Below are 15,421 nucleotides of genomic sequence, written 5' to 3'. Positions count from 1 at the left end.
TATACAAAATATAATTCACTGAAAATGATTCTTTCAGTCCTTTTCAAAGTAATTTCATGCAAAACCAGAGCAGTGTCCGGTAGGTGTTAGGCGTGTTTTTTTTTCCTTTCCAGCCTTTCCTCTCTTCCCACTTGGATGACTTTCATGTCTGATGGCAAAGGTATAAATCAGTTCATTTTCCTAAGGGTTTCCCTGACATACTGGGATTGTTGTGGAGGGCTGCAACAACACACTTATAAAGAGATAAAGAGATAAAATTAAAATGGAGCAGAATTGAGTTCCACTTATTATTACAGTCTTCCACTACAGTTCCAGTTTCTCATGTGGCCCCTTGGGAAAATGAACCACGCACCCCTGGTATAAATCATAGTTGTCGATATCACTTTTAGCACCTCTGCATCGAAGCGCATCTTTTCTCATTTGCAGATATTTCCTGCAGGATAATGTACGATCGCCTAAAGACCTTTCCAGGAGCAAGCCAGTTTACTTTCTCCAGTGCTCGACAGTCTCCAGGTACTTCTCACCAAACAGAACAATTTAACTTTGACATGAAGAGGATGTTTGTGCCAAGGCTGTCACCAAGTATTCTTCATTAAATCTGGCACAAGTTCTCCCACAGTCTGTTTTCTCTGAAGAAGACACTCCTATTTACTTCTAATGCATTTAACTCTTACATATTTCAACAAAGAATCACAAGCTTGATTTCAATGTGAGCTTTGTTCTATTAGTCAGTCAGTATCATCACCTAAGGAGTCTAAACTCCATTTTAATGACCCTTTTTCTATCTATCACCAGCTCACACCCCTACAGACTCAACCACGAAATTACTAAAGGCCACAGACAAAAAAGGGAAGCTGTTCTACCTTTACTGGCTCGTTGTGGGTCTCTCTCCAGACAGCAGGTTGAACAACTGTGCTGAGGGCAGCTGAAACCTCCACCTGGGCTGCTGGTGGTTCCCGGGAGTTTACGGACACAGTCCTCGTGATAGTAACAACCACATCCAGACACAGAGCAGCGCGTCACCTCCATGCCCACTGTTTTACAGCTAAAACAAGGATGGTTCCCTAGAAAAGGAATGTCAGAGAACGTGCTGTAGAAAAGCGCCAAACACTGCAAATATGATGGTAGATATGTAGTTGTGTTTGAATTCACTCACCTGTTCTACATTCTGTGCAGCTAAATCTTCCTTCAGGTGGGGACGACAAACCGAGACACTCCATGTGAAACTGCTTGTTGCAGTCACCTTCACATACCATCAAACCATCGCCGTACACCTCGCAGATCTACACAAAAACACAGAGAGTGAGGCAGTTTAAAAATATACCACACAAATATACCACACAACCAATGCCTGTAAATGTTTAGAAGAAAGAGCAGAACTGAGGCGAATCATGAGCAACGCTGACCTGGCACACAGTGTCCCTCTTGCTGGTGCTGCTGTCCTGACGGGACAGGCCAGAGTCCACAGACTGAGTATCTGAAGCATCTGCATCTGCTGCTGCTGGACTATCAAGACTCTTCCCAAATAAGCCCTGAAGCAGAGATGCACTGAATGTAAACCAGAGTGTTTAACCAATGCGTCGGGTGTGCAGACATTTTTTCTTATCTTACACTGGACCTTTGTGAATTGTATCCTCATCGAACCAAGCTGTTTAAGTTCCTCTCCCTTTACCCTACTTTTTCCTGATTGGCTGTACCTCGCAAACAGAAGCTTCTGCGCTCACAGTCAGAGCTGCGCACCTGAGATGACCAAATTAGGAATATCCACTCTCTACATATAAATCAAAGAGTAGGAAAAAACTGGCAAATGAGCAGCCCCAAGTCTGAGCTTGAGTTTGCAGGAATTACTTGTACGTGGACCATCATCATAACAATACATATATGACAGGAATGACAAAAAGAGTATCAACTGCTTCAAGTGTCTTCTTTTCTTCAGCAGCAGAGAAGCCAAAGAATATTATAAAAACATGTAAATAATAAAAAAAATGATCATCCTTAAGAAGGTAAAAGCTTAAGAAGTGCTCATTTCTGGTTTTAAAGGGTGCAATGTTGGGATCTAAACAGGCCTATTGCTTACAGGAATAAAAATAAATTAATGCAATAAGAGCAAAATGAATCAGAGATAATGAAAACATGACTGAGATCGAATTTTGCACTATGAACAGTAAACATCTCTGCATGCATGGCAATAATGTATGGATATTTAGCCTCTGGACTAATGGAGACAAATATTTTGTGTGCAGAAAAAAAGCCCTCGGTCATGTCATTCAAGGCTACCTGCGGGTCGTTGAGGCCTCTGGAGTCTGAATCAGACGTGTCTCTGTACTGAGATGAAGCCATTTCGACATCTGTTGATGCTCTGCTTCGCTTCTTCAGTGGCTTGCACGCATCTGAGATCTCACTAGCTCCTACACGATCACATGGGGGGGGGGGAAGAAGAGACAGATTTTGTCTTTCTACAAGTACAAAGAGCTTCCATGACAAATGATTTACAGCGTGTGTGAATGAATGATCGCTCACCTTTCTGTGAACCTGTCCTCAGCGTGGTCTCTGGAGCCATCTCAGCCTGCAAGGAGATTAAAAGTGCAGGTTCAGGTTATCTCAGGTCTTCTTAGTTTGGATTCTAAGCTGTCTCATTCAATTTAATGAAACTATTCCTGCACAAAAATTCAGGAAAGTTTGCAAAACAAATCTGAATATAGCTCAACACGTGCATACCTGGATTATTTTGGAAGACAGATACACAATTTCACAGTTCTCCTGCCAACTCCTGCGGTGTAGGAAAAATACAGCTGCCCAAAGCTCTATCATATTACAAAATCCTTTTAGCAGCATTTTAGCATCTGATAAGCTTTCAAACTGCTAAAGCTGTTACGTGAACAGAAGTGCTAGGCTCATATTTCAATTTTTACTTTATTATATTTTTATATTCTATAAAAATCTATAAAAAAAGACAGGGAGAGAAAGGTATGGCATACTGATTCCCTGTGGAGGACTAATACCTGCTCTTTTTTGGTTTTCTTCTTAGGGACGAGATCGTTGCCTCTCTCTGACTCAGACCTGCTTCTGACACACCGCCGCTGAAGCTTCCTCTCTTGAGAACCTAAAAAAACAAAACAAAACACTAAGCTGCATCTCTTTCTGACTTTGTCAATTTAATCCATAAAATTGAGAAATGCAACAGAAACACTCTGCATGTCTGTGTTTCGCCAACCTTGCGGACTGCTGTGGTGTGATCCCGGAGATGAGGTCTGCTGCAATCCTCCCTCTTCACTCCTCCGACTCGCTGGGGAATCTCTCCTCTCCTCTCCCTCGTCCTCTCCTTCATCCCCATCTTCCTCCTCCTCTGGACTGGGCTCAGGTTTAGCTCTGCTGTCCTGCTGAAATCAACATTTGAATATTAGCTTACAGGATGTTTCTGCTGTGTACATCTTCTTCTGTCAGTTAGACCAACCTCAGGTGAGCAGTATCCCAGGTCGGGCTGCCTGCCTTCTCTCTCCACCCTCTCTTTCTTCTCTTCTTCTTTGTCCTTCTTTGGGGAGGCAGCTGCTTTTTTCTGGATAAGAGGCCAGTCACATTTTGTGATCTCCACATTCAGCCTCTTCATTGTGATAGAAAGAGGCAGCAGCTTCCTGGCAGCTGCCGTTTTCCACGTTTTGACCGGAGGCGGAGAGTCCTGCTGTGCTCGTGCATCACAGCCGGCATTCTGTTTCGGTGAGCTGGTCTTACGTTGGTCCCCCCTCTGGTTCTTATCTTCACTTGAGGCCTGGGAGTTTGCGTTGTCATCTGTGTTTGAAACACTACACTGTCTCCGTGGAAGCTGCCGTCGCGGAGGCTGCTCTCTATCTGGTGACTTTACATCTCGGTCCTCCTTCTTACTGATAGAGCTGCTTGAGCGCCGGCTTCGTTTCTCAGGTCTGATGTTGGGTTTCTTGCTGGGTGGGGCTTCAGTAGGGTCTGGGTCCACATAGATGAAGGTGTAGTTGTCAATTCGCTCCTGTCTCGTCATCAGAAAAGCATCCTCGGCGTGACCAACACCCACCTCCCACTGAGAACGTTCCCGCTGAGGGATAGGCTTCATTAGCTGATGAGAAAAAAAAGAAAACTCATGAACTTATAAACATGTACTAACCCTGGCATTCATGATTTTGGATTAACTGAAGGCTTTTCAGGGAGTTTTTAGAACAATAATAATAATAATAATTAAAAAAAAAAAAAAGTGTTCCACATACTACATACATGACTAAAAACAAAAGAAGAGGTGTGCGGATCCAATAATTGGTATTGATTCGATATTGGTCAAAGATAGTGGGTAACACATTGGGGAAAATATAATCAGATGCTCCATTAGCCAAAACTACATGGTACAACCTCAGTTAACAGCATGCCATGAAGACAGATGTGACAAGTAACTGAGATTTAAGAATATCTGATTGGGTTAAACTGATATCTCGAGCTCAGACGTGTCTCCATGTAAATTTATTATTGGCTTAGCTGTGTAAGAGGGGAAAAAGACAGCATCAGATTACTAACCATCAGCATGGGAGATGAAAAAGTGGCACTGAGAAATCCCCACTATAAACACTGATGTTACATAAAGCTGTCTTATAATCCCAGTGAGGATGGGATGTCTGATGATGATGTTATGTGAAGAGGACAGCTCAGAATATGCCTTCATTAAGAAAAGGGAAAAATCTTTAAAAACAAATTAGACTTGCTCATTATTCTTTCAAACTAAGTATCCCAATTTTCACCCACTCAACAAAATCAAACATTTTTAAATGTGTGCCGCTGCAGAGGTCTAAAGCCTGAGCTTTTAACTCGAAAGGGATTACTTGCACATACGATGACCTCATTACTTGAAATTTTTTTTTAATATCTTTAATATGAGCATCCACCATTGTTACAGTGGCTGAAAATAAGGAAAAGCATAGCAGGTCCACTATATGGTTAATTCTGGTTAAAGATTTTTGAAACAATCTTTTTAAAAGCTGAAAACAACAAAAATTCTGTTTAAACAGTTTGTTTTCTTTAAGTCTTAAAAATAAATCTCCCATCTGTGCATACTTTGTGTCTCTCTACAGGGTTTGTGGTTTTGCGAAGTGTCTCTGACTGAAGCTCGTCAAACTGTTGCTTCCCCTGGTACATGACTATCCTCTTCTCGTGGATCCACGCTCGCTCTGCGACACTGCCAAAGAACTGGACGTGATATTCCCTGTGACCTGCACGGCAGCAGAGGAAAGAAAACAAGTTGCGGCACTTCTGTGTTTACACATTTACACACTTAAACTTGAACAACAAAGACGTTTAAGGGATTTTACCTCTGGTGTTGATGCGAGTGTGGACCTTCATCTGTGGGTCTGAGGACACCATGCAGGGCCACCAGGGGTAGGTACCCACCTTGGACCACACCAGATCTCCTATTACAAACTCCTTACAGAAGCCTGTCTCCTGGATCACTGATGGATGATGGACCTTAGGAACCTAAACATGAACAAGTCACTGTTATGTTTTCAAAATGTTTACTACAAACCACAGCAGCTGATCTGCGACGACTTCAAACTGCTTTGGTGAGTGAACATGAGCTCTTGCCTTCGGCGTCTTTGGTTCGGTTTTAATAACGGTCTTCGGAGGCTTCTCTGTCTGCACCGGCGGTGCTTCTTTTGGCGGCGGCTGGACGTGGGTGTCCTCTGTCTGGCCTGTGGTACCTGGCTGTGTTTGGCTCGTGTCCAGGCTCTGTTCCTGAGCTTGCAGCAGCAGTCTTGCACTCTTTTTCCTCTTCTCCTTCTTCCTCTCATGTCTGCGCTGCGCCTGAGCGGCCTCGTTCTTCTGAGACTCTTTCTGAAGACGGGGAAATAAACAGAAAGAAGTCAGCTGCGATGAGACGGCAGTTCATTTTGTTGTGTTTTTATAAAAGAAACAACTCAGAATTTCCTCAGATGTCCGCTGCTTTAGGGATTTTGAAGAATAATTAAAAGTAAACTAAGATGTGCACGGTAATAATTCCATTAAAAAATAAATGGACTGATAAGATTTCCAATTAATACGCACAGTTATTTTGCCAAGGTGTCTTGGGATTTAAACAGGACATTTTATGTTCATTTCCATCCGCATAATTTTATTCTTGGACTGCAGCAGAGTAGCTTTATGGTTAAAATAATCCTCATTTATCTAGTACTGAGCCTGGGTATACTCAGTTTATTTATCATCTGTCATTTGGGCTCTCTGTAAGTGAACTTCCTTCTGATTGGCTGCCTCTCATAAGCAAAAGCGACCTTCACACTTCCTGATAATGATATCCACTCCTTTCGAGATCATACGGAGTCAAGAGTTAAAAATTAATTTACAAAATAGAGCATTTAGACCAGTCTAAGTGTGAGCTTTTGGCTTACAAGTATTTGTCAACACACACTGACATCAATGCCTGACAATGTCCATGACAACATGGAAAAAGGGAGGAAAAAAACATTTTTAAAGAACACAATGTCTTTAAAATGGGAAAATAATTGTGTTTATGCAAGTTTTTCCTTTACTGAGCAGAAGCATAAGGTGCAGGAAAGCCAAAATGTAATGTAAAGTTCCACGCTGTATGTGGACTGGCCGAGCTTACGTGTTGGGCGGCTGTCTAAAAAAGTACATGACGCATCATTGTTACAGTTTTTTAAGTTTTCGGCTTGCTTTTTCTTTCTGTTTGGTTTTGAGCATTTGTTTTCAATTCGGTACTATCCAAAATGAGTTTGCCTGTTTCACTTCAGTTTTTCATAATTTCCATCTTTTTAACTGTTACAATAGGGGAGGGCATGTTCAAATGATGCACCAAACTGACAAAGACTAATACCAAGGACATTTCCTGCGTATGATTTCCAAGTAGACAAGTTGTTAAACTTGGTTCTGTTTTTCTGAGGCCTAGTTTTTAAGCTTTATATAACCTAACTAAAACTGCTTTTCCACACCCAGTTTTAGTTTAGCTTTAGTTAACTATTAACTGTTATAGTAGAAGACACACAATTAGTTTATGCAATAATTAAAATAATCATTTATTGATGTCCCCAGACTGAAGTTCTGAAGCAAATTAGTTTGCAGCACCTCTGAACTATGTTTCACACGTCTTTCTCGGATTTAATTATTTATAAACCAAAGGAATAACAGACACGGGACGCAGCGGTTCAGATTAAAGTCAGTGTGTGCTTTCTTCTCATGCACAAACCTTTACCAGCAAACCCTTTAGGTTTACTAATACGCACATTAATAAAAACATACAAAGTTAAAAGCAAGGTTTTAAAATAAACACACACACAGAGCGAGTTTGTTAGTACAGCCATAAAGATTTGTGAAGAAACATGTGCTCATGTTAAAGAGGACTGCCAAACACGAGCAAATGTTAATAAAAACCTGACAATAAAACAATGTGAAAACTTCAGATGCTTGTTATATTTTGATAAAGTTTCTTTATCTGCATTTTTTTTTATTCCTGTGAGAAAAAACAATTTAAAGATTTTTAAAACAAAAGGAGCAACAACCAGTTAATTCTGTTCTTTGACAGGCTGAAACCAGCATTAGTTTAATATTTATCCTTAGAATCAGAATCAGAATCAGAATACTTTATTGATCCCTGGGGGAAATTATTTTTTGTTACAGTGCTCCATTTTAAACCAACATTAAGACAAGACAGACAATACACTAACTAAGAATAGTACAATAATAATTAAGTTCCCTAAATAATTAAACTTGTGCTTTTTACGTGATCTTTACTCTTCCTAGAAAGAAAGAAAGAAAGAAAGAAAGAAAGAAAGAAAGAAAGAAAGAAAGAAAGAAAGAAAGAAAGAAAGAAAAACTGTCTGCAACACTGTGAACAAACTGAGCTGAAGGTCATCACAGTTATCTGGTATTCAACATTAGCTGTGAACGAGATCTCTAATCGTTTTCGTTTTGATCCTCTAATTGATTACGTTGCTAATCATTTCAGCTCTAACATCAAGTAAGAAGTTTTTCTTAACTTTATATAAATATAAAACATTAGTCCTTGTCTTTTTCAGAGAGACAGTACAGCAGATTGGCCGCAACCTCAACCAGAATCGTTCAAATCTGGTAAATTTTATTAAATCCTCTGGCAGTAGCTGACCAGAGCTAAATGACGATAGTATGTATGCATACATTATATAAAGACTAGAAAATGCACTTTCACCCCATGACCTCCATTTGAACAGCTCTTGTTATCTTGCTATCCAAACTTTGATTAAATTAAAGGGGCTGATCCTGATAATGTGCAGCCTTTAAGCTTCTGGAGAGTTTTTAAACTCATCAATAACCCACGTGTTGTCATTGATGGCCCATTCCTTCTACACTTAATCAATTCAGATGGTAAGTGTAATTCCAGCTGCACTATCGTCTCTTGATTTTGTTGCTCATAGGCTTGGCTCTTGATCTTAGTCGAGAACACCCGGGCTGATTTTGTACCTCAAAGTTTTAGTTCTCATAGGAATGGCTAACTATAAAGTCTAGTTTGCAGAAAAATTAGCTTAAACATTATACATTTTGTAATTATTAATGCAATTTTTTAAAAATACATTAAACTCTGGAGAATCAGAGGTTCTTCAGCTCTGTTCTACCACATGAAAAAAAAAAATGTTTGAAGCAATTTTGAAAAGGAGATAGCAGTCAGATCATGCATCTTTTTCATTATATGAAATAATAATAAAAAAAGAAAACAACACTGTGCGCACCTGTGCAGATTTCCACATTTCCACCTAATCTTATGCACTAAAAAGCATCTTTGGAAGAATAAACAAAAAGGTAAAAAGAAATGTTGCCTAAAAGGCTGTTGGCAGTTACCTGCAGTTCTTGCAGCAGGTCTCCGCACAGCGCAGACTCGAACAGCTCTTTGCCGTTCTGATACGTCTTTATGATCTTCAGCTTGATCTCCGGAGAGCTGGTTTTCTTCAGGACCCCACCAGAAGCACTGGATGGGGCGTGCGTGGGCTGAGACGAAGGGGTGTTGTCCACAAGTGAGGGGGGAGGACTGGACGAAGGCAGGTGTAACGGGGGAGGAGGGGGCAGGTTGTGAGTCATGATGTGAGGTGTCTGGTGTAGGTGATGCTGGGTGGGCAGGGGTGGCGGTGGAGGACTCTGCGGGTGTGAGTGGGTTTGTATGTGAGGTGGATTTGAGTGGATGTGGAGCGAATGGTGGTGGTGATGGGGATGATGATGATGGTGGTGGTGGAGGTGTGGGTGATGTGTGGACAGTGGGGGTGAAACGGGAGACAGAGGTCTTTCCTGGAGACCGGGACCTCTCAGGACGGTCCCCTCCACCGACACGAGGCCGTGGTCCCCGTAGCTCCGTATGGCCCCATAGCCATTAGCAGAGCCGTTGGGGAACTGCGAGTACATGGAGAATTTAGCCTGCGGTTCGTATATGCCCAAACCCGGCGGGTAGCCATTGGGGACCTGCGGCATGTCCTCCGAAGCCGATGGCGGGTACGGAAACTCTGCATCCAGGGCTGCATCGTAGGAGGGACCACCATCCTCACCCGGGTCACTGCCGGTGTCGCAGGTGCCTTCCTGTCTGATGTTGGCGGAGTCAATGAGCTGAGGGGGTTGCTGAATTGTATTTCCCATGATCCCTTGCATGAAAGAGAAGGAGAAATCCATTGTTGGGCTCCTGCATCCTTAACTGTCTTTTTCTTTGACTGGACCTGCCGACAGAGGTACACACAACTGAATGAACCGCAGGAAAGCTCAACAAGCACACAGCCAATAGTCACCAAGACCTTAGCTTCTATCCTTCAGGAATTATTAACAGATTATTTAACACAGAGCAACAGATTAACACTGCACACATCTGTGTTTCTGGGTTGGCCTTTTTTATTTAACTTTCTAGCAGTGTATTAAGCAAACTTGTTTGCAAATTAAAGCTTCACTCTGGAATCCCAAATTGTCACACACTGACACTTGGTGTCACATCTGAACCCACGGTTACCGTTTTTTAAGCCTCATTTTCAATGAAAAAGGCATATTTAAACCCAAACAATAATCCTTTCTCTAAATGGAACCAAGCAGATTTGGTGTCTGAAACGTATCAAACTGCAGCTGTAAATGAAGAGAAACTAAGAGCAAAGACAGAGTTACATCATCGGGTTTTTTGGCTCCCACAGTAAACACAAGGACTGTTTATTATTATACGAATAAAATAGCTAGAAAAGCATCAGAATAACAGAGTTTATTTTTTGTTTATGACCACTGATCTGGGCTTTGGTAAATCTTTCTCACTGCAGATAAACACACGGGACTGTCATAAGTTCTGGAAAGAAGTCAGCCATCTACCGAATTGGTTTGCCATGTATCAGCTGTTTTCTGGTTAAAATATCTAGAAATTTCTGCTAATAATATAGTGTGAAACTTCTAACTCTGACTTGTAGAAGCACACACCTCTCCTCCCTTACAAACTCAGGGTTAGCTGACCATTAACTACACAACTTTAATTATCACTTCAGTGGCAGTTTCACCAGGCTCCTACTCCTCAAATCTGAGTTTTAGAGCAGCAGTTTGAATTATGTGGGATTTTTTTTTTTTTAAACAGATGCACTGAGGAGATCTGCAGAATACTCATTATAATGATTACTGTGATAAACTCACAGGGTGGTCTGAATTGCAGACCCCATAAATCCCCATATTATCATCACAAACTCGGGTCATCTTCGTAGTGTATACTGAGAGGTCGTGCAAGCTCCTGTTCACAAGCTTTAGGTGATTTTTATGTGTTTATTTTCATCAACACAAACACATGGTGGCCTGCTTGCACAAAACAAAAGAGCAGCTACCAGAGGTGGGTTTGACCTCATGCACTGAACACTTTTAACCACCAGAGCTGATATAATTAATTAGGTTTAAAGTGTTGAGTGGGTAATCTGCTCCTCTTGTTGCGGTTTAACTTGTTAGCAGCTTTGCGAAGGGTGAACAACGGTGATGTAAACATCCAAAAGATGTCATCCAGCGGTCACTAGTCTCCTATAAGGACTTGTAGTATAACTTGGGTGCATATATAGTGTGGCAGAGATCAATAGCTGGCTATAGATGTGTTATTTTAATCAAACATAACAAAAAAGACGGGTGCATGCATGGGCATAACAAGGTTTCAATGACTGATCTTACAGCTTCCTGCGATGTTAGCTTGAAGCTACCTGGCACCAAAGGCATCGAAATGGAAATACAGGAGCCGTTTAAACGGTTAAAAGGCGAAGCACACGACGGGGATGTGGCTGTATGTCTTTCTGACACACTCGGGGACACATTTCCATTTATTAATGTTTTCTAATCCATCTAAGCGCACATGAAACAAGATGAAAGGAGGTGGAAGGGGAGGAGGGGGGAGAAAGCTAATGTTGGGTAGGCTAACGCTAACGCTGCCAATATGGCTGCCTGGTACCCCTTTAAATCAAATTGTCTGCCGTGATTATACCTCCATCACTGACGGTTTGTGGGGGGAAAATGTGCCCGAAAGCAAGCTGGCTACGACTGAAAACGAGGAGATGCAACATGCAGAGGCGGCCAACACTGAGCAGTAGCACCAGCAGCAGCACGGATTTTGATAGCGAGTCGAAAGATGCAGGAAAATACACAAAAAAATGTCAATACCTTCAGCGTGTCCCATTCTAAACACATACACCAGCCAGCAATGCTTCCTCGTTTAATCTACAGGAGGAGAAGGAGAAGGAGGGGGGTACAAAATAATAATAAAAAAATAATAATAATCCTGTGATGTTGGTAAAGCTCAGGCCTTTTCGTTTTAACGCAATTCTCCACAGAGAGGAGGAGGAGGACTCGATCTGGTCGCTGCCCAATCCCAACGCGGGGCTCTTCGTCAGTGCGAGGACCCGAAAACCTCAATCTGATCGCAACCCCCTTCCTGTCCTCTTCTTCATAATAATCTCTAGCACCCTCTTCCTCCGGTTTAACAAAAGCGCTCTGCCCTTTTTTTTCTTTTAAATTCTCGGTGGATCCAGCTCCTCAGCTCAGCGCCAAAATCACACTGATGCAGCCTGCAAGCAAGGGTCACCAGAGGCACCCCGGGAGCTGTAGTTTATATCTTACATTTGGTTAAACAGGAGGAAAAAGGCATCTGAAATGCACGGAAATAAAGGAGGAAACGCATGTGTGGGGGGTTTCATTTATTTATTTATTTTTAATGGGCTACACAAGAACATTTTACTGCTCGTATCGTGGATAAACACTGTTAAATATTTGATTTTTTTTTTAAATCATTATTGTTATTATATTTTTATCTCTGTGTCCACGGCACCATGTATCTACGCTTGCAGCAGGCTCTCCGATTGGCTTTTACGCGCCTCCTCGCCTGATCTGCTTCTCAGGGGGAGGAGGTGGAAAAAAGAAAGAGCTGTCACTCTGCCTCTTGTTTCTTGTTCCTGCATGTTGTTCCTGCAAGTGTTATTAGGAACACTTCCTTTCATATATCAAGGATTTCGTTCAGCAAGAAAGTGCCAGGTTTAAAGTCAAAGTCAAAGTCAACTTTATTGTCAATTCTGCCACATGTACAGGACATACAGAGAATAGAAACTTCGTTACTCTCAATCCCTAGATAAAATAGAAAATGAACATTTAAATATAAGAGTGATTAAAAATGCAAGTAAAATATTTTAAAGTAAAAAAAAATTAAATAATATAATACAATTTTACATATAACAAGAAAGCTATACAATATACAATATAAGGGTAAATGACATTGAGTGCAAACCAGGCAGAGTAGTGCAAATAGGCAAATAGTGCAAATGGAGATTTGGTAATGTACGGTATGAGATAGTGTAACACAAAGTCTTATGAGGGTGGATGGATGGATGGATGTTCTCCCCAAATACAGGGGAGTCCAAACACATGGATAATACTTTATAATACAGTCCTGTAATTAAATGGAATTTTAATGTATTTTATTTGAAATTACAATGTAATTTATTATTGTCATTATTTACCCACAAATACTTAAATATAGGCAAAAACAATATTTTCCCATCTTACATTGTAAGTACACTGTGCTTTTTGGAGGGAGTGCTCTATATTATAGAGCAGTTTGACTTTTACATGCTTTATACTGTAAGTAATTTAAAGTTCGGTATAAGCATAACATCCATCATGCATAATAATGAATATTAAATAATAATGTAAAAAAAAAGATGTAAAAACACAAGATTTAATGTTTAACACAACAGCTGCTACTAAAATATCTGTTTTTTCCCCTTTTTTTTATTGATTTGTGAATAATCTGTCAAATCTCTAAAGGCTTTTGCAAAGACAATATGTGTGAATTGCAGCTTTCTTATCGTTGAACATTATCTTGTGTATTGATCTGGTCACTGTTTGTCTGCCAGATTGTGCTCTGTCTCCGGTTTCTACCATGCAAATGCTTCCTTAGAAAACGCCAAACTTTTGTGTATGAGAAATCTCTGTCAGTTGGAGCAGCAATTTTCAGACTGTGGCTCAATTAAAAACCAGTGTGCTACTTCCACCGATGTCCGTGTAACTAAAATTTCAACCTGGTCTTTGTCATTTTTTATTAATAATAAACATAAAAGATAAAATAATGGTATGTCAGGTGTGAAGTAGAGCATGGCAGAAGAAGTTATAGAACCAGTAAATTAGAAAAACAGTCTGGCTTCTGACCTTCTCTTTTGATGCGTATTTCCCAGAATCGACACAATAGTTTAAGAAATAGAGGTTAAACTGTGAGGGAACTGAAGGTGCCTGAAAACTGATCAATTGCTGCTTTTTTTGTTTTATTTACTGAACCATTTAACACTGACCTGTGAATCATTAAAGCATAAAACAGGCACCAAATACAAATGATAAACCAGTGTTGTGTCGAAACATAACAGAAAATTTAACAAAGAACTAATTTTAAAATATATCTTCAGGCCCTTTGTTAGTAGCAGCTTGATGCAAAAACACATTTACCCCCCATTTCTTTAGCTGAATGTATTAAAAATGTAAAATATAACACAGTTTAACAGATATTTTTGAATCAACATGATTTCAAAATAGCTATTACATTAAAAAAATGTAACCCCCCCCCAAAAAAAAAAAAAAAAACCCAGAGGAAACTGCACAAGTGTAGGACAAAATAAGTAGGCATAACAACAAATCAAACAAACAAAACTATCTACAGCAGATAAGCAGTATCTGAGCGACTTCACACAGGACCTATGGGATGCATCTGATCTATCTTTTGGTCGCTGAAGCCTCATCAGATGATTCCAAAGTTGAAATATGTGATTTAAAACATCATCAATATGTAGCGAAGAGGTCAGGAGAGCAGTACAACAGTGAGTGTAAAACACATGCGCTCTATAAAACAGAAAGGTACGGTCTCATTTTGGTCCACCATGTAATTCCATCTAGAAGGCATCTGATTAGCAGTGGCTTTATTTTAGCATGAATTGAATACAAAAGAATTACTTTTTATTATTTTGTTGTACATATACATTGGAATTGTGGATGCTTCATACTGTGCAAGAAATATAAATAGCCCAATGGATAACAAGTAAAACACACAATAAAAGGCAAACAGTCGAACAGTCTGACGTAAATATCAAGGAATACTGTGGCAACAAGGTGTCTCTGTCTGAGTGACCAGTGTAAGCGAAAGAAATGACCACTGCAACTAAAAGTTGTTTCAGAGTAATCATGTGAGTAGGCCTGTGCATGACTCCATCATGCATTAGTTAACTTTAAAGCTTGAGGGACAGCTCGTTTGGTGGCTTACTGCAGGTTTAAACACTAGCATACCAATGAAGGAGAATCAATCCAGAGTTGATTTGATGTGAGAGGGCAAATTGCTATCAGTTGACAAACAAAAGTCGAGTTTTTCTGAATTAACAAGACCTTAAAATTGCAACAAAAACAAAACAAATTTAATGAGCAGTACTGGCTCGCTTTCCTAGTTTAGTTTCGTTGTATGTCTAAAAGACGGGATATATTGATGTATTTGTCTAATGAAGATACATTTTAAATGTATCCTCTTATATCCTGAAGACATGTCAGTTCAACTAATCCTGGAGATGTTGGATGCTTGACTCTTTTCCACGTTTGGTCCTTCTTCTCCTTCCTGCTTCATTGCTACACCTGCCTCTTTCTCATTCACACACATATATTCTTTCTTGCTTCTACTGACTTTCATTCATCTTCTCTCCAGAGAAGACCTCCACCTATCCGGGCTCTCTTGCACCTACTCTCAGTACAGGTTACACTGTTGTCTGCAAACATTATAGTCTACAGAGACATCACAAGAAGGGGCCCAGGGCAGATCCCTGATATAATCCCAGCCCCACCTTGAATTCATCTGCTACTCTTACTGCGCACCTCACCACTGTCTTGCAGATTAGTTACACTGATTACAACACATTCAATATGAAATCGT

The 15,421-nt window shown here is 40.5% G+C and overlaps 1 protein-coding gene across 3 annotated transcripts in view; it reads right to left on the bottom strand.

Moving 5' to 3' along the window:
* The window catches only part of nsd3 (nuclear receptor binding SET domain protein 3), a 28,523-nt gene extending 16,416 nt beyond the window's left edge, over positions 1-12,107 (bottom strand). For 2 of the 3 annotated variants that reach the window (XM_085294984.1, XM_085294986.1), the window contains exons 1-13: positions 11,632-12,107; positions 8,833-9,692; positions 5,593-5,841; positions 5,322-5,484; positions 5,068-5,222; positions 3,455-4,084; positions 3,215-3,380; positions 3,003-3,103; positions 2,521-2,566; positions 2,278-2,408; positions 1,407-1,532; positions 1,157-1,283; positions 864-1,064 (exon numbers count right to left, since the gene is read on the bottom strand). In XM_085294984.1, coding sequence (XP_085151110.1) covers positions 864-1,064; positions 1,157-1,283; positions 1,407-1,532; positions 2,278-2,408; positions 2,521-2,566; positions 3,003-3,103; positions 3,215-3,380; positions 3,455-4,084; positions 5,068-5,222; positions 5,322-5,484; positions 5,593-5,841; positions 8,833-9,648 — 2,911 coding nt within the window. In that variant the 5' untranslated portion in view covers positions 9,649-9,692; positions 11,632-12,107. The remainder of the gene's footprint in view (positions 1-863; positions 1,065-1,156; positions 1,284-1,406; positions 1,533-2,277; positions 2,409-2,520; positions 2,567-3,002; positions 3,104-3,214; positions 3,381-3,454; positions 4,085-5,067; positions 5,223-5,321; positions 5,485-5,592; positions 5,842-8,832; positions 9,693-11,631) is intronic. The other variant, XM_085294985.1, reaches the window with a different exon arrangement.
* Positions 12,108-15,421: the final 3,314 nt, after the last annotated feature.

This window comes from Mchenga conophoros, linkage group LG12, assembly GCF_057382185.1.
Source record: "Mchenga conophoros isolate Kocher_MC1m ecotype Shallow Benthic linkage group LG12, M_conophoros_male_GT1.1, whole genome shotgun sequence".
Lineage (NCBI taxonomy): Eukaryota > Metazoa > Chordata > Actinopteri > Cichliformes > Cichlidae > Mchenga > Mchenga conophoros.
Note: the sequence above shows the minus strand (reverse complement) of the source record. Positions and strands in the feature narration are given on the sequence as shown.